Source organism: Pteronotus mesoamericanus, unplaced genomic scaffold (assembly GCF_021234165.1).
Source record: "Pteronotus mesoamericanus isolate MK-2021 breed Mesoamerican mustached bat unplaced genomic scaffold, CSHL_Meso_final contig_272, whole genome shotgun sequence".
Taxonomy (NCBI): Eukaryota; Metazoa; Chordata; class Mammalia; order Chiroptera; family Mormoopidae; genus Pteronotus; species Pteronotus mesoamericanus.
In genome coordinates, this window is record NW_026555116.1 from 240479 (window position 1) to 259964 (window position 19486).

General features: G+C 45.7%; 1 protein-coding gene across 1 annotated transcript; it reads right to left on the reverse strand.

The window, feature by feature from the left end:
• Positions 1-224: 224 nt before the first annotated feature.
• On the reverse strand, positions 225-4660 carry SALL2 (spalt like transcription factor 2). The gene is made up of 2 exons (XM_054575275.1): positions 4343-4660; positions 225-3930 (listed from the first exon to the last, which is right to left on the reverse strand). The coding sequence occupies exons 1-2, from the start codon at positions 4407-4409 to the stop codon at positions 962-964; spliced, it is 3036 nt and encodes a 1011-aa protein (XP_054431250.1). The 5' UTR covers positions 4410-4660; the 3' UTR covers positions 225-961.
• Positions 4661-19486: the final 14826 nt, after the last annotated feature.

Here is a 19486-nt window from a genome sequence, read left to right on the forward strand (position 1 = left end):
TGGCAAGACATCCGCTTGTTTTCTAACTTTGAGAGGCAATGATGAAAGAATAACAGAAGGTGGAGATGTCTTGGCATATCCACCTTCACCTTAATGTAATTATCAAGGAACTTACTGGCAAGAGTCTGCCCTTCACTTCTCAGCCCCTAGGACTGAGTTACAGATACAGATATTGCTGCAGCATCATTGCTAGCACCTTCTGGAGAAGAGGGAAGGAGAAGGAACATACAGTTTGCTACTTCTATAAGCTGCTCAGGCACTGCCTTGGATGCAGGAGGCTGAAATAAGAGGAGGGCTCTTTTTTCCTCGGCCTCTCTGGATCCCATTGCTGGAGGCACCTTCCCAGCCAGTTCTTGGGCTAAACAGCCCTGGTGGTGCCAGGTCTGAAGTGGCAGTGGAGGTGGAACTGGAACTCCCAGGCTTGGTGGGTAGATCACTTGACCGGAGAGCCGTGTACTAGTTTCAGAAAGGCAAGGGACCCACACTAACCAGCTGAGCAGGAATGTCTTGGGACAAAAACTCACCAGAGAGTAGTGGCTCTGGGCCCTCCAGGGACGGCAGCCAGCCCCTTTGGGCTGGGCTGCAATTCCAAATGTGTGTGTTCAGATGCACTTGCCAAAGGGAAAGGAAGAGGAAGGGAAGAAAGGGGAGAAGTCACCCCAGGGGAGCTGGAGAGGGTTTCCCTTGGGAACGTGAAAGCTGTAGAGAATTTATTTTCCTCAGGAACAATGAAAGGAGAAGAAAAATTCCTCAGGGGGCCATCCCCCCTTGAGCATAACAATTTCTAAGCTCAGGGACTAGAGAAAAACCACTTGGGACATGTCATATAAGAACTCAAACAAAAAGACAAATAAGGGCTCATAAATCTTCGAGGTCTTTCTACAAAGCTCTTTGTTTCAGCAACCTAGGTCAAAGGGCAGCAGGTACAAAAAAAAAAAAAAAAAAAAAAAACCAAACAGGCTTATGGGATCGTAGGGTCATCTTTTCGAGGAAAGGGGGAGAGCCCTGGGGAAGTGATAGAGGGTGAACAGCCTGGAACCAAGGAAAGAGCAGCAATATTCTGAGGGCCGTGAGGGGCAAAGGGCTGTACCTGGTGGTGAGCCAGCAGCATATGCTTCTTGAGGGTAGCCCTCTCCAGAAAGCCCTGCCTACAAAAAACACAAGTGAGGAGTGGCCCCTCCTTGGGGTGGGTCTTCTGATGCTCCTCCAGAGCTGCCTGGGTGAGGAAGGTCTGGCCACACACCTCACAGGCCTTTCTGCTGCCGCCCTCTCCTGGCTCCTTTCTCATCACTTCCTGCACGCTCAATTCCTCCACTAAGGTGGTGCTGCTGCCTTCTCCTTCGAGAGTGAGTGCTGATGTTGGGCTTGAGCTCCTCTCTGGTTTGCCCTCCTCTCCCGTGCCTCCTGCAACATCACTGCCTCCCTGCTCCATTGGCTGTGTTTGATCCTGGCCGCCTGATGGTGGTGGCAGTGGTGGTGGTGGCGGTGGCGGCGGCAGAGAAGGAGGCTGAATCACTTTCTCATTGCTGTCCATCTCCTTCCCAGCTGTGGCTGCTGTCACTACCACCCCCACTTCCTCTTCTGCCCCAGATGCCTCTTCGGAATCGCCTCGCACTGATATCGCTTTCTCACCTCCACTCTCTGAGCCTCTTCCTGCCAAAGAATCTTCATCAGTTACATCTTCCTCTTCTTCCTCATCCTCCTCATCCTCTTCAGACAACTCCTCTTCTGGGGATGGCTGCTGGGATGGCTGCTGGGGGAAGCTCCCTGCCCCAGAGACTGTAGATTGCTCAGAGCCATTCTCCTGGGCAGCTCCCCCACCTTCAGGGAGGGTGGTACTGCCATTGGGGATTTGGCCCCCCAGGTGCATCCGAACATGCTGCTGCAGAGAAACTGCATTGGTGAACTTCTTCTGGCAGATGGGACATGAGTTCTGGGCCCGAGCAGCTGGACTGGACTTGTGGCCCACGAAATGTGCACGCAGATTGCCCCGGGTAGAAAAAGCTCGGCCACACACTTTGCATTTGAAGGGCCGCTCCCCTCCATGTTGACCATAATGCAGGCGCAGTGCTCGAGGACAGCTCAGCACCCGGAGGCAGATGACACACTGGTTAGGTCCAGATGAGGCTGAGGATGAAGCTGCTGGGGCAGAGGTGGTGGCAACTCCTGAGGAAGTAGAGGCCACTGCTACGGTTCCCTGTCGGTCAATCTTTTCTACCAGTTGCTGCAGCTTTGAAGTCTCAGAGGGTGAGGCCCCCAAGGGCTCTAGCACATAGGGGAAGGGGAAGCTCCCCGTGGACTTAAAGTGGTTGGTAAGCAGTGCCCAGCTGGGAAGTGAAGTCACCAACTTACTTAGCTGCATGCGAGTTGCTGTGCCACTTTCTGTCACCCCTGAGATAGCAGAGGCCTCAGTTCCTGGAGGAGTATTTTCATCAGCTTTACTCTTTGGCTCTACTGCTTTCATGAGCACAAACTTATTGAAAGCAGGGAGGGCAGGAGCCGCAGCTGTGCCCGCACCAGTGGAGAGCAGCGTCAGGCTCTCTGTGGCACTGAGTGCTGTGGTGGAGGCCACCAGAGGCTTACGTTCCACACCCCCACCTGGCATGGCCGCCTCCTCCTCAGCCTTCTCTGGTGGCACAGACATACCATAGGGCAGGCCGCTGCTGGTGATGACATAGTCTAGGTGCTCTGGCACTGGGTGAGGGTTCATCTGCACATGCGGGTACTTCTCACGATGCCGGTGAAAATGCACTTTGAGGTTGCCACGGGTGGTGAAGCGGTTGCCACAGACATTACACTTATAGGGCCTCTCACCTGTGTGTGAACGCAGGTGGATCTGCAGGGCACTGTCACTGCCAAATACTTTGGCACAAAAGCGGCATTTGTGCCGTCCACCAGGTTTCTCCAAGGGACCCATCACTTCCCCATAGCCCAGCTCACCACTTCCGTTCTTTGGCTTCAAGAGCCCTGGGGAGGCAGTGGCCTCGAGGCCTCGGGCTGCCCCAAGACACTGTGCTGCCAGCAGTCCGGTGGTGCCGGGGAATGCCAGGTGAGGTGAGGAAATCAGTTGATCTGTGTTGCCTGGCAGAGCTGGGGAAGGGGCAGGTGTTGGTTTGTGGCTCCGCCCAACCCCTCCAGCAGAAAAAGGGTGCTGTGACCCTAGTGGATGGTAAAGGTGAAAGAAAGCCTGCTTGGGTGTTTCTGCGCCTGTGGAGGATGAGGTGGAGGAGGAAGAAGGTGCCAGGGTCTTCCCAGTTTGGACAGGCTTGATGGGGCTGAAGAGGGGAAGCAGGGGCTTGGTGGAGGAGGCAGTCCCTGTCCCAGGTAACTCTGAGGGACTGGCAGGGGCACCCACCGTTTGGCCTAAGGAGCCAAGCAGTAGTACCTGCCTGCAGATTTGCTCAGTCATCTGCATCTGATGGATCTGGCGCTGCTGCAGCACCCGGAGCTCTTCCAAGATCAGAGGGATGTTCAAATGGCCGCTGCCTACACCTGGGGGCGGAGGTGGAGGAGGAGGAGGGGGCGGTGCAGGGGTGGATTCTGGAGGTAATGGAGTTGCTCCCAGCTTGGGACTGGCCAAGATCAGGCCCCCACCTCCCCCAGCTGCTGTACCTGTGGCAGCGACCAGGAAATGCCCTGCAGGCTCCTCTCCTCTCCGCTCTCCACCCCAGGTGGGATCTGTGGGCACCGAGGACCCAGAATCCGGAGGATTGCTGTGCTCTGTCTCCATGACCTGGGGACTGTTGTGGCCCTCAGGCCTGGGATCAGAAGAGGTCGAAGAGTTGCTGGGATTCTCCTGGCCCCCAATTATCACCATTACAGGGGGTTCAGTAGAACATGCGTTCTGGTGAGCGAGGAATTCAGCTGGGTCAGTGAATTGTGCACAGCACTTGGCACAGACTTGGGGGTGGTCCTCCTCGCTAGCATCACCTGAGGACAAGAAGAGGAGAAAGCGTGGGTGGTGCGGTTGGAGTGGGTATGGGGGCTCTAATTAACTACAAGCCCAGTAACTGCGAGTTGGAGGTGGGGAGATGAGCTCATCATCAGGCCATGCAAAAGGCTAGACGTCAGTCCTGACCCTCCTGGACCTCCGAGAACCCCAGCATGGGGGTGTGGGGGGCACGTGCAAGCTTCTGCCCTCCTCTCTCGTTTCCGCCCCCCCCCCCCTTACCCCACTTGACTAGCCCAGCGCGGGCCACCTGCGAGCGCAAGGAAAGGGCTCTGAGGGTCTGTGCAGAGAAACGTGCATTTGATCCCGTCCACCGAAAGTCTCCCCTCCCCCAGCGTGTCCCTTCCACCCCACCCCTGCCCAGGCCCCTGCCCAGGCCGGGCCCTACCGCACCTCCAAGCTCCGCTGGCTCCCCGCAGGGCCCCCTGAGAAGAGAGCTTCTCCCGGCTTCCTGCGCCATGGTGTTGGGGGAGGTAGTGGGCCGGGTGGAGTGGGAGACAATGGGGATGGGGGTTGGGGGAGGTGGCGGTGGCGGTGGCCGCTGGGGCTGCGGCAGGCACTGCACCCAGCGGCCCAGACTGCAGAGATGGAGATCGGCGAAGGCAGCGGGGGCAGGGAGCTGGGGAGGAGGGGGAGGGGAGCGGGGCAGCGCAGAGGTGGGAGGAGCAGGAGCGCGAGAGAGCTGAGAGAGGGGAGATGGGGTGGAGCTGCCAGGGAGGAGAGTTTGTGGGGAGGGACTGCTGGAGCGGGAGGCGGGAGCTGGGAGAGGAGCTGCCGGAGCGGAGGTGGGTGTGTGGGGGCGGGAACCCGGGGCCCAGGAGGGTTTCCGGAGGCCCAGTGACAGGTGCTGTGGATCGTGGTGGGGGTCCACCTTTCCTTGCCCTCTGCCAGCTCCCCCCATCTCCAGATGTCTTTGCCCAGTCTCGCCCCCTCCCCCTAGCAAGCTCAAGGGGGCACAGTGGGAAACACAACCCTGTTCAATAGAGCAAAGCGATAGGCTTCTCCTTTTTTTTCTTTGCATAAAGGATCCGCTGAGCCTGGAAAATGTGGACTCCAGAGAGTGTGGTCTGAGCTCCTCCGAGGCTCCGAGGCTGGAGCGCAGGGGGAACCTAGAACATCTCCCCATTATCAACACACCCACCCCAAAACACCCCAAGTTTTGTCCTGCCCTCCTCATCCCCGTTGCTACGCTACCCTCACCTCCCTCCACAAAAGAAATTTCTCAGGGTGGGAGGCTGCAAGGTAGAATTTTCAAGGAAGTCATTCCGGGACTCCTCTCTTCCAACACTAAGCCCCTTTACACCCTGCCCCTCCTCCTCCAGAGTAATAGCTAAATGCAAGTTACTCCACAGATCACCCGCCTTACACATGACTTACAAAGTTCATGCTTGTTGAAGGAGCCATCTCTTAGATGAGCCATCTTCTCTACCCTTCCTTCATCGTCCTTCTCTTGCAACCACACTGTCACCGCTAAGGACAGTTGGTGTTGGGGAGATGCTGGCCTACAGAGGCCCAACTAGCTCTAATCTCGGAGGGGGGGAGGCGGGGAGCTCCTCCTGCAACAATGAGAAAAATGCAGCAGGGGCTACCAGGCAGCCTCTCAGTTTTTAAAGCCCCTTTCAGCTCCGACCTGGTTTGAATGCCTGGAAATGACAACACCTGTTCCCTGCCTCAGGGGCAGCCTCCTGGTCTCCTACTTAAGAGAGACATAAATAGGGACAAGTTGCCTTCTTGATCAGGTACTCTGCATTCTCTTTCTACCTTGAATCTTAATGGATTTCCCACTTTCTAAAAGGATTTGTTGCACTTACAAGAGGTGACCACAAGTTCTGGATTTTGTGGTTTGCCTGGGCACCAGTAAACTCATGTTGTTCTAATTCCAGTTCTATTCTCGCCTGCCTGGTAAATTGAGAGGCACGGTGGTCAGTCACATCACACTATACCACCATTTACCTCTTTGTAAAGTGGTAATATTGTAGCTGTGCTATCATCCTCAGGAAAGTATTTTGGGGACAAAAACTTGAGTAACTCTTAGTATTTACATATGGGACTTTAAATTGTCAGGGGGAGTCCCAAATATCATGGATTAGAGAAGTTACATTGTCAGTGGCAAAGCAGTCAAACTGAAATACACATATGCTAAAGTTAGATCTGTTTGTCATGTTGCTTATTAATCTTATTAATTTCTGAGGTAAGATGTTGGCTAATATCATTGGCATATGTCAAGGGTAGGGAGTCTTTTGGAAGGAGCTGAAACAATCTAATAGTAGTAATATCCACTTTTAAACGGAAATTCTGCTATCTTTTTTAATTGAAAACACCTCACTGAATTATGTTTTGAAACATCAGATAATCATAAGGATTGTAACGTTAGAAATGATAGCACTGAAACAGATGAGCTAAGTGCTTCCAGGCCTTTAACATGAGGGAATGGGAGGGTCTATTGCAATTAAGGCAAGTCACAGGTTAGTACAATGTTGTTTATTTTTACACATAAGGAAATTGAAGCTTGGAGAGATTAAGTGACTTTTCCAAGCCCACACAATAATTCAGTGAAGGAAGCATTTAGAATTTTGACTCCTGTCCTGCACTTTCTGATGCACAGCAACATTGTGTGGCTTCCCTAATGCTGGAGAAAGGGCCCTGTGTGGCTCTTACCTGCCATTTGCTCTCTGGCCTCAGTAAGGGCGAGGGAGTCAGATGGAAGCTTTCTACTGAGCATTTGTTAATTAGCATTGAACATTTGATATCGAGTTGCTGTTTTGTCAGCTCTTCTGACAAGAAAAGAAATCCTTTTCTTTTCATCTTCTCCTGGGAAACACTGTCCCCTTTCTTGCTCTTTAATGAAACTTGCTTTCTGATGCGTAATTTGATCTGCACTCTTCTTTAAGGTAAATTTAGTCCCTGGTGAAAGGTGACGGATCAACAGCCACCTGTAAGAGGAATCCTCTATTTCTCAGCACTTTGCACTCACCGCCTATCTTCAAAAGGGGGGCAGGGTTCTTAGGCAGACACGAATGAAGTCATAAACACTGGAATAAACCAAGCTGGTAATGGTGTCTAGATAGCAGATAAGGTAAAGTAAGCTATCCTGGGTCACATGTAAAATCTGGGATGGATAAAGGCCTAAGACCTGGACATGATTGTTTAAATTTATAAAGAGATGAAATGATAAGGAAAAGGAAAACCAGGTGGCTCTCTAAACCTGGTGGCCCATCAAACTGCCGTTTTAGGCTAGGGAGAGAATGGCTGGTGAGAAAAAAAAGAGAAAAACAGGTGGGTAAGTACTCAGCAGAGTGGTCTAGTTGTACAATGGTTCTCAAACTTTGCTGCCCAGTATAATTACTGGGAGAGGTTTTAAAAATATCTATAGCCAGGACACACCTAGACCAATTCAGAATCCCTGAGGGTGGGACCGAGGCATCGGTATGTTTGTAAAGCTCCTCAGGTGATTCCACTGTCCAGACAACGATGAGAACCACACCGCAGAGTACTGCCCTTCCCATCAAACCTTCTACCCTTATCTGTGCTCAACCTGGCCAAAATGAGGACATTGGCACAATGGACTGCTTACTGCTAAATCTTCCTGGCAGGCACCCTCTCTACTCTGCCCGCAGCCACACTTTAGATCTCTTATATCCTGCTTCCATGAACAAAATTTGATGATTTAAACCTCACTGAATTCAGCGACTGTGTTGCCTTTCAAAATGTGCATCCTGAACCATGTTTCTAACTTTAAGATGAAAAAGGCTTTGTCCTGCAAAGAATTTGATAATTTTCCAGCCATTAAATAAACAAAACATACTACATAAGCATCTGCTTAAACTTCCTGTTTACATTAGACCAACACTAATTGGTAGTGTCCATGATTATGAATTGATTCTGTAACTGCTGCTATAGACTATTTCTAAGGGATAATGTCCCATCTTCTCCTCCTCAATTCCCTTTCCCAAATACACACAGATACTCCTTTGCACCCATGGCCTGTGCAACACAGGATAAACAGGCACAATGATTTGTACATCTGGTGCTGAGAAAAATACATTTGTTTCCAGAATAGGAGTATCTTAGATCAAACATAAAGCTTTTTAAATGGATATTTTTCTGACATCAAAAGACTCAGAACTTACCACAGAATTCATACCATTTTGGAGCTTTGAAAGGGACTTAGAGATCTTACCCATTCATTGAGCTCAGTCATTGAGAGCACCAGCTCAGAATCAAACAGACCTGAGTTAAAGTCGCAGTTTTAGCACTTTCGAGTTGTTGTGAAAATTTCTTATCTATTTCGGGCTTGGATTTCTCATCTTGAGAGGTATAGCCATAAGAAAGTGAAATTCTGACACATGGGTGAGCCTTGAACACATGTTAAATGAAAGAGGCCCGACAAAAAAGGACAAATATTAAATGCTTCCATTATATGAGTTACCTAGAATTGGTAAATTCATAGAGACTGAAAGTAGAATGGTGGTTGTCAGGGACCGTGGGGGGAAGGAAAGCGGGAGTTATTGTTTAATGGGTATAGAGTTTCTGTTTTACAAGATGAAAGAGTTCTGGAGATGGATAGTGGTGATTGTTGTACAACATTGTGAATATTCTTAAGGCCACTGAATTTTACACTGAAAATAGTTAAAGTGGTAAATTTTGTTATGTATATTTTACTACAATAAAAATGTGTTTAAAAATGGAGGTAATAATAGAGTAGTTGGGAGGAATAAACAAGAGGAAATACATAAAGAGCCGAGCATAGTACCTGACAAATAGTAAATGCTCCACAAATATTATTGATGAGCAATATTAATCACAGCCCAAAAGCTAAAGCCCTGGGAGAAGAAGGAACTTGCCCAAGGTCACATAGCTTCAAAGTACAAGATGGATTGAAAATCAGACTTGCTGCCTCCTTCTCCAGTTCTCTGTCACATCACGCCTGAGTTACTTCTGTGCACTCAGAAATGTTCTCTTTTTGACCCAGGGCTGAAAGGCTTACAGCTTAATAGCCTGAGAGATGATGCTCTCTACTTCTAGATATAAAAAAACAGAGCCCTTAAAACTCTATTTTTGCTTTCTTCCCCGTTTGCTGCTCTTGATATCAGCCAGCTTCCATTTCTCCCTCTAGATCTGTTTGGCTGTTGTCCTGGTTTCTCCTTCTCACTAAATATCTAGGTTTCTGATCGTTTCCTTTATTTCCCAGATGTACTAGTTTGCATTTTCCCTATTCATGTCCCTTATGTTCTTTAATCCAGATTTCTAGACTCTGTAGGGGAGAGAGACTTTTCTTCTTTCCAGAGCTTTTAAGTAAATAGACTATTTCCTTCTCATCACTTATGTGCAATGACTATTCTGTTAGGTTTTGGAGTTCTGGGCAAAGAAGCTGAACAAAATCAGGGCTGGATAACAGGTTTTACAGACTGTTTCTTGGTGACATCTTAGGTCACTGCAGAGATGAGGTTTTTAAAATGTGCAACGAAGGCTCAGCATTTGCTTATCACATAGAGGCAATGTTGCTTAAAAGAAGGCAAAGACTTCTGAAAACCTCAGTTGCACCCTAGCCTACTAAATAAATATCTTATAATGCTCATATTGATGGCCATGGTTTCATAGGTACACCAAAGAGCACATATAAGAACCCACCAATAAGAGCCTTGCCTACCTAATTTTGGGGCAACAGAACAAGAAAATGTCTCTGAGGTGAAAGGAAAAGTCAGGAGCCTGAAGATCACATAAGCAAACAGAAACCCTATCTTTGGAAAAGGAGGAAATGAGAAATTTACTTATTTCATAAGAGCAGGAAGAAATTTTCGATTTCATCAAAGATAGCTACCACATCTTAGAGATGAGACCCAGTGACACTCAGGGTAACCCCAGGCAGGATCTTTCACTTTCAGGACAATGCTGATCAGAAAACTTTTAAGCTTTCTTAAGGCAGATCTTAAGAGATTACTACTATGTACTTTCTTTTTAAGTATTAATTTTTTTAATCTTCACCCGAGGATATGTTTATTGACTTTAGAGAGAGAGGGAGGGAGGGAGGAAGAAAGGAAGGAGGAGAGAGAAAGGGGAGGGGGGAGAGAAACATCAGTGCAAGAGGGAAACATAATTGGTTGCTTCTCATATGCACCCCAACCCCCACCAGGATTGAACCTGCAACCTAGGTATGTGTCCTGCTGACCAGGAATCAAACCTACAACCTTTTGGTGTAGATGATGAGGCTGCAACCAACTGAGCCACCTGACCAGGGCAGGTTACTACTACTCTCTTGCTCCTTACATTTATGTTTCTGACTTTCATGGCTCAACGGCAATATTTCAACTGAAATTTGTTTCTTACATTGGATTCAAGCCTACACTGTTTCTATGGGGATAGCTTTGGAGCAGCATCTCCAGGCCCCCAAGTGTTCACAGCCCCAAGTGAGAGCTATAGTTTAGGGGGCTTGAGAATCCATTCAGGGCAGTTGCTAAAGATCCCTTTTAACTCCCTCACAGATTTTTCCTCAGCTATGGTATGAGAATGGGTGAGCAGACTTGGGAGGAGAGAGAGGATGCCTCTTGGGTTGGAGGAAATTCAGCATTGTTCCATAATCAAGCCAGCAGGGGAGCAGGACTGTGAGGCAACTCTAAGGGTCTGAGAGAAGTTTCCCGTAGAGCAGTAGGAGGAAACATCCCGCCTGCAGAGGCATTAAGAAGGGCTAATGTGTCTCAGGAGGGAACAATGTCACCACCATGAGCCTCTAAATATGGGCACAGTTGGGAGCCCAGCAAAGCAGAGACTCCAAAGAGGAGGTGTTCTACCCAAAACACAATATGTCTGTTAAGGTTGTTCCATAACACATGGAGCGCTGATATGATCAAGTCATTTTTTTTTTTTTTTTTTTTGCAACAGTGGAAAACCAAATCCATAACTTAGTTTTGGTCACTTCAAATACATTCTCTTAGACCTTTCCATGGTGCACATCTGAAAAAGAAATGCTGAAATTCACCAAGAGATTCCTGAGCTTTGGTTATATTTCAGCACTTGCAGGAAGTGCCACTGTCCTAACATGTAATGATAACAACAATGCTCACAAGCATTAAGTCCTTATTTATGCTAGTTATTTCCCCAAGTGCTATACATATATTAACTCCTTTTGATCCTCCCAATAACCTAAGGAGGTAACTAGTATATTCATCCCCATTTTACTGGTGAGGAAACTGAGGCATAAAGTAGCAAAGTTAACAAATTATGGTTACACAGCTAACCACGCAGCGGAGCCAGGACTTGAGTCCTGAAAGTCTGGCTTCAGAACTTTTGTGCTTAATCCTACATTACATTGTTGGGTGAATCAACTGTTTGCTAAGTAACTAGTTTATCCCGGAGCCAGGACTTTCAAACTGTTACAGTGAGAACACATGCAGCCATACCTCTAACCTGTATGTCCAATGCTTGCTTGATCCTAAGAATTACCTGGATGTTCGCAAAGACATGGATTCTCACACTCTAGCCCAGATCTACCCATCAAGCAAGTTTGGAAACTAATTTAGTTGAGTGAGCAGCACCAGCCCTGAGCATCAGGAAACCTGGGCTTTTTTTCTTGATTATGCCTCTGTTTCTGAGGCTTTGGGCAATGTCACTTCTCAGTACCCTGGTTGCTCTACTGTCTGCCTTTTACTGGAATGTTATGAAAATACATGAAATCTCTCCTCCCCTCCATAAGGAAAATCTGTTACTTAAAAAACAAATGATAATATCTATATAAAGTGATATGCATGTATTAACACGTATATTAACTCATGCTATTTTTCTTAGCTTGGCCTCCCTTGAAGCCCAAACCTAAGCTCCTCATCCAGACCTCTTCTTCGGTCTCTACCCCAGGTGACATGGATACTCATCCCAAACCTGGCTTCATCTGACCGACATTAGCTCTCTCCCTCTGGGAGCTCTGATCTGCTCTCAGCTCAGCCCAACAATGAGAAACTTTTTTCTCTTCTCCCTCAGGGGAACCTTCACGTTTATCCAATTCATTCCCTTGCAACCCAACTCTCCAGAAAGAAAAGGGGGGAAAATCCCACCCCTAAGAGACAGTCTTCAGGTCTGAGGACGTTACTTAGCAACGGCACAAAGACCAGTGAGCAAAGGGGGACCTGGGGAGAAAACTCTTGGGTGGGGAGACAGAGCCAGTTTGAAAACTCCATTTCATCCAGAGAAAAACAACAAGGAAAACACAAACAGAATCAATCCTGAGAAAAGCCAAGTGGCGCTTCTGCCCAGCACAGGTCATCTCCTTAGTCCCCACATCTCAACTCCTTCAAACACCCCCGGTGACTATGTCCTCCCCCTGGTTTTTCCCATGGCCCCGGTGCCCTCCCCTTGCCCTGGCCTGACCCACACAGGCTTGGACACAGAGCTCCCACCCGCACTCCCTCCCCAGGCACCCACCGTTGTCAGATGCGCTGGGACCTTCGCAGTCCGAGATTAACTGTTGGGGTTTCCGCTGCTTTCGCCTAGACATTCCCGGGTACAGAGAGGTGGGAGAGGGAGGGGCGACGCTCACTTAGTCTTAACTGCGGTGACCTGGTCTGGTCTCCCCCTTGGGTCTGAAGCCAACTGATGCCTCTACCCCAGTGCAAATCACTGTGAAGCAGAGATGTTCTCTCTTCCCAGAGATAGACAGACTCACCTCTCTCTCTCCTCTCTCTCTCTCTCTCTCTGTCTCTTTCTCTTTCTCTCTCTCTCTGATTCTCTGTCCCTGACTCTCTTTCTCAATCTCTGCAAGTCTTTAAAGGGGAGACGCCCCCTTTTTTTTTCTTCAGCTTCTTCCCTACGCTTCTGCAGCTCCCATTGTAAAAGCAAAAATCCTAATCTTTCCGCACACTCTTTTCTTTTGTACTGCAGAGGAAAGGATTTAACCCTCTCCTCCCTGCCAGGCCCTGGGCCTCTCCCCATGCTGTCTGTTCAGAAAATGTCCCTTACTTGTTTTTCTAATTCTTCTTCCAAGATCTTCACAGTGCTTTTGGTTCTTTCATGATTCTCTATCACCTTGTTTGATAGTGTGACTGCTTCTGGAGTATAATAAGCTGAAATAAGAACTTTCTGGTATATCTTGGTAATGAGGCCAAGAAGTCAAATATCTCCGGTCAACAATGGGTGTACAAAAATTTGGCAAAAAGAGTAAAGATGAACAGTCAGTATAATAATAACTTAATGTAGGTAGAGCTCTTTACAATTTATAGCATGTTTTCATGCACATGCCATTTTTTGATTTTTACAACTCAGATTAGCTTAGCAGGTTTTGCCACTCCCATTTATTGATGATCCTCTTTATAGATGAACCAAAAGGCTCAGTGAAGTTGAGTAACCTGTCCAAGATTGCTCAGCTATGATATTAACAGAGACGGGCCTGGAAGCCAGGTACATCTGACAGTTGGTCAAGCATTTCCCCCACCTCTACATTGTTAAAGTTATACTATGACAACAGATTTCTAGCACGGGAAAAAAAACACAACAAAACATTGATTTTAAAGCAGCTCATTTAAAATAACAACTGAGGTGAGTGGCTTTTCTGTGACTCCCATTCCTGTCCATCCTTCAGGTTTGAAGAGAGGCCATCTCTGGGAAGATGATGTAGTTTGGTGGAAGCAACAAGGAGGCACCTTGAGCTCAACCTAAAAGAACTTTCTCATAGAGTCATGGACTCTCCAGTGAATTTGTGAGCTTTCTGTAATATGTTCTCACAGAGGCTGAAAACAATTGTCAAGGATTCTGCTGGAAAAATGTCCTTTTGGATATTAAGTTTGACCTTGAAGAATATATTCCATCTCTAAAATACATCATTTGGCAACTAACCAAGTCTCACTTGCTATGCCTGCCCACTTAAAGGTGATTTTTTTTTTTCCTTTAACTTCTGGCCATGCTATTCTTACCTGAATTGTACTAATACTGTGCTACTGAGCATAGAATATCCAGATATGCCCTATGTTCTAGCCATAATGCCTAGGTCCTTTTCTTTTAAACATATTTTCCCTTTACCCTTCTAGCTGAGGTGAGAGAGCACCTAAAACACCATCAGTTAGGAAAGTGGGAATTATTTTCCCCTTTGGAGTTGAATGATGTAAATCTCTGATGGCTGCATCTTCACAGAAAAGCAAAGCGCAACTCACTCACAGTGTAAGGTGTAAACTTGAAGTTTCTTTCATTTCTTCACTTACACAAGTTCAGGCTGGTTTGGAAATACTAAGAAGGGGGGAGAGGCAACAGATGGTAGAAGGATTGCTGGTGATAAATGAAGCAGGTACCCATATCTGAAGTGATTTGGGAAGTACTCTGATCTTTGCTTTGGAGTTCACTGAATCTCCATTATTTTCCTGGTCCTTTGGGGTCAGGACCCTGGGTGGCTCCCTCACATCTCCCCCTTGGAGCTCTTGCTGACATTGTTTTATTCATCCTGCTAACTTTTCTGTGGTAAACAGGTGCAGTTATCACTAAGCTATTATTGTAGAAGAAACTGGAACACTGAGGCCAGGAAAGCTTAGAATTTCTCAGTGGAATTGACTGTCACTCTCTCATCCCACTGTTTTCATCATTTACTTCCTTTTTGAGAAATAGAAAGGAGAGAAGGAATATAGCTTTATGTTTTTCTCAGGAGTCTATAAATTCTCCAAGGGTAGGTTTGGCGGTCCAGTATTTGTCTCTTTCCTGTCTTGTCTTATCTTATCTTTTCCTATTTTTTTCCACCCTCCTTCTTGCTGGCTTTATTGTGAAAGGAAGGGCTCATCCCTTCCTCTCCTTTCTTCCGCCCTCCCCCATTTACCATTTTTTTTCCCTTTTACCTCTTTCCACTGTGGCCTCTTGACCTCTCCACAGAGTTACAAAAGTAAAATCCTTGAAGAGATGCTGCTGTGGGAATGTTAATGAGCCTTCGCCACAAAGGGGCAAAGACTTTACTTCACTGAGTTGGAAAAAAGCCCCTTTGAAAAGGGGTTTCTGTGTGTGGTGAAGTGAAGAGGGGAGGGGAAGGAGAGAGAGGGAGGGTGAGAGAGAAAAGAAGGGAGAGAAAGAGGAGGAGAGAATGAAAGAAGGAGAGGGAGAGGGGAGAGAAAGAGGGAGAGAGAGAGGGCGAAACTTAATAGCAGAAGAAAATATTGAAACAACACTTTACTTGTTTCAATTGGTGATTTGGTGATTTAATTTTTGGAAAACTTTCCATGGTCTTTTGACCTTGTAAATGAAGCACTTGCATTCCCAAGAAGGTGAAAAGACACTCAAGGGCACTGCAGATAATAAAAGATATGAAAAAGGGACCTATCCTGGCACCCTACCCCCAGTTTCTTTCCACACATGTGGGAATCTGAGAGACTCTAGGGAAAACATTCTGGATCCGGGGAGTTGGTGGTAAAGATGAGCTCTTTCTCCTAGCTTTGTGGCTTCATATATTTTCTAATATTATCAAGAATTTCTATCTTGGCTTCCATATTGGCTTTGGCCTAATAATATTTTCTCTCTTCAGGAATGGCTTAAAGTACTTTCAAGCCAGACTACTTAAGCATAATCTCTGTATTCTTCATTCGTGAGCACATGTTGCCTGTGATTTAGTTAGAATGGATGTTAAGGTATTTTTAGTGTCAACATTAAGTCCTTAAAAAGAAAGGTATGTCGTTGCTCTTTGAAAGAAAGCCAGTCATTATGTTTGACTTTCAGAGATTTTTCTACACATTGTTTTGTGATATCAGCCCAACATTCCATAAAGAAACCCAGAATTGTGAGGAACAATGAGAAGGTGATTGGAATGAGATCCTTGGAAGAGAGATGAAGAGCCAGTCGAGAATGCCATTTCTCAGAATTCTATACACTCCTCTGGATTCATGGTAAATAACATGGGGAACTCATCCAGAATTCACATTCCTGGCCTTCACTCCAGATCTATTTAATCAGAATCTCTGGGGGCGGGGTCTACGACATCTAAACAAGCTCTTAATGATTCTTTGCAGAGATTAAGTTTGAGACAGGTACACTTGACTGGTGGTTTCTAAACCATGGCCTCTAGACTCCTAGAGCACTGCAGTGCTGTTGCAAGGAAATCCAGGCACACGGGAAGTGAGCTTGGCATGTGGCCCAAATATATAACATGCCTCTCAAATGTACTCCTGTTGACCAAATGTTTGTCGATGTTGTTCAAATTAATATACTTGTAACTCATTTAAAGAGTTTCTAAATTCATAATGGCTTTTGCCCTAAAAATACAAATATAGTTGTATGGAGATCCAGGACATTTTTTGGCATTTCATTCAAGGCCTCTTCTCTCAAGACAATACTCTGCTCTTAGCATTTCTCTTTTACTATTTATAGAATAGGCATCGTGGACGTGATTCTTCTACCTCCAAAGGAGGTAGAAATCAAGCTTCTCGTACAAGAAGCTTGCAAGAGAACTAAACTAGGAATCTAGACCACATGTAACCATAACTTAGGTATGAGTACCTTCTCTGTGCCATTTCAATACATGATCTAATTTAATCTTCAAAGTAGCATTGCACCCTGGCTGGTGTGGCTCAGCTGGTTGGAGCATTGTCCTGTGCACTGAAAGGTCACAGGTTCAATTCCTGGTCAGGGCACCTACCTAGGTTTCAGGTTTTTCCAAGGTCCTAGGTTGGGGCAGGTGCGGGAGGAAACCTCTCCATGTTTCTCCCTCACATCAATGTTTTTCTCTCTTTCTCTTTCCTCCCTACCATGTCTCTCTCTAAAATCAATAAATTTATCCTTGGGTGAAGATTAAAAAAATAGCTTTGCAAAAGAAGCATTATGTAATCCCCATCTTAGACATGCAGAACACCCCATTTTGCAAATGAGAAAACCGAAACTTTAAGAAGCAAAGTAGCTTTCTTGTTAAGATCTTATAGCTGATAAATGGCTGATTGAAATTTGCCCAAGCAACGCCTGTTTGGACAGTCTGTGTGCTTTTGTTTTTGTTTTTGTTTTTCTTTTTTTTTTTTTTTACCACTATGTGGCACCTTATTGCCATTCTGCTGATTTTGGCTTCTGTCACAGGCCTCACTTTCTGACTACAGACCTGGGGGATGACAAAAGCTTTCAACTTCCAAAGAAAATTTGAAGAACTTCAATTAATATCTACAACTAGTTATGCTTCTTCTAATTCCATATACTACCACATGTTTTTTTGTCTTGTCTTATTAAGGGAGTAAGGCAATAAAGAGTAAGGGAAAAGTGCCCTTTTTGAAACTTCACTAAATAAGAAAGCAATGGCAAACAATCCCTGGTCTTATTAGATGATTTTCCGCCTGGCCTCTTTCAGGTGGCAGTTGCCATGGTGTTTTCAGGGCAGAGGGAGGGAGTGAAGACCAAGGAGGGTCATTCAGACTGAGTCTTGTCTGGTGTTTCTTTTTAGAGTTCATTCTGCAGAGGACTGTAGAAATTTAAACATTCATAAGAGGACAAATAGTACTTATTCTTTTTGCTTACCTGCATTTCTCCACGTTACTTGTGTTAAATAAAGGGGGAAATGGAGTTTGCGAAGAGGACAAGATAATGGAAAATGAAAGGGAGGTTGTCACATGGCGGGGGCCACGAGCCTGGCTGGCACTGGGAGAAGTCTAAGGCGGGGGCGGGCAGGAGTGCGCGTGTGTGTTTTCAAGGGAGACACAGGAACAATTTGTTGAAGTTCTGGGGATCCTGAGGTTGGTTATTTGAAAGAAAATAATAAATCAACAAAGGATGGTAAATTAGGGACAAACAAAGGTGAGTGGGGCATGATGAGAAAGACAAAGGAAAAAAAAGAAAGAAAGAAAAAAGAGAGAGAGAAACCAAGCCATGAGAAAGGAAAATAAATCAGAGTGATAAGAAAGAAAGAGGTAAGTCACAGAGGCAAATCTTTGGAGGAATAGGAACATATGGATGGAAATATGTCAGAAAATATGAATAATTGACAACCTATAATAGAGACATAGAGCCTCCAGAAGGAACCTTTAGGAAGGGGAACAAGTGGACTCCCAAAGACTTTGGAGCTGAAAGGGGCCATAGGGAACATCTCCAAATCTCTCACTTTTCACATAAGGAAACTAAAAACAAGAGAGTTTAAATGACTTCTCGAAAGATTCTCCAGAACCTTACCTTATCTCAGGGAATTTACCTTTCTCCTATACTATGGAACTGGAGAAGAAAGAAGGCAAAAATGAGTGGGAAGCCAAGCATAAGTAACAATTAAAAAAAAATAAAGATCTTAGCCTTGGCTAGTGAGGCTCAGTGGATTGAGTGTGGACCTGAGAGCCTAAGGATCACTGGTTCGATTCCCAGTCAGGGCACATGCCTGGGTTGCTGGCCAGGTCCCCAGTGGGGGGTGTGCAAGAGGCAACCACACATTGATGTTTCTCTCCCTCTCTTCCTCCTTCCCTTCTCCTGTCTAAAAATGAATAAATAAAATCTAAAAAAAGTACTAGAATAAAAATAAGAGCTTTAAAAATATATTTTTCTTTGTTTTTTTTTATCATTTTTTAAAATCATTATTCTATTACAGTTGTCTTAACTTTTCCCTCTTTGCCCTCCTCCACCCATCCCATCACCCACTTTCATAGACAATGAACTCACTGTGGTCCATGTCCGTGGGTCATTCATACATGTTCCTTGACTGGTCCCTTCCCCTTCTTTCCACCATTATGCGCCTTCCTCCTCCTCTCTGGTCACTTTCAGTCTGTTCCACGTTTCCTTGCCTGTGGTTCTATTTTGTTCATCATTTTGTTTATTAGATTGCTCTTATAGGTGAGGTCATATGGTATTTATCTTTTACTGACTGGCTTATTTCACTTAGCATAATGTTCTCAAAATATGTAATTTTCAAAATAGAAAGCACATTTATATGAAATCAGTTTGTCCATTCTTTTGGACAAACTATGGGTATTCACTCTATGCTAACTGGGCATGATATACTATATGTAAACATAACCTCATGCCTTTCTTATCCTCTAGGACCTTATATTGAAAGTCCACTTGACAAATAGACACATATTTCCATTTTTAGTGGAAAAATTATTGACTGAGGGCCCTGTCAGACTTTTTCACTTCCCAGTTAAATTACCTTGGAAAATATCTTTACCTCTCCAGACCTTAGTTTTCCCATTTGCACTGATTAAGTTAGACCAGATGATTTTCTCACCCAGCTTCAACCTCTGTGCTTTGTATGGGAATACCTATATCGATCAACAAAATGTGTCTATTGCAACAATTTCTATATAGGTTCCTGTGATAATTAATTCATAGGGGTCAGTTTCTAAAGGCATCACTCACGACAAAAGTCACCTAGAGTCAAAGTTGAAAATCCCTGAGAAGGGATTGTGCCAGAGACCAGTTTTGCTCTGGTTTTGGAACAGATGATCATTTTTTTGACTAAGTATCAGATGATGTAACTGGCCTGCATTAGTGGGCAGGTAAGATTGAAAAATATGCACTTCTCATTATAGAATCACACTCATGCTTATGTTAGAGAGGGGACAAGAAAGCTGACTAACTCTGTACTCATTTAATGGCACACCAGAGTGGGATTGACTCCATTCTTTACAT

Excerpts from the sequence above, each read along its gene's own strand:
- SALL2 (XM_054575275.1), bottom strand. The coding sequence starts at position 4,409 with ATGGCGCAGGAAGCCGGGAGAAGCTCTCTTCTCAGGGGGCCCTGCGGG. Across the intron at positions 3,931-4,342 it reads GGAGCCAGCGGAGCTTGGAG|GTGATGCTAGCGAGGAGGAC; the intron begins GTGCGGTAGGGC and ends TCTTGTCCTCAG.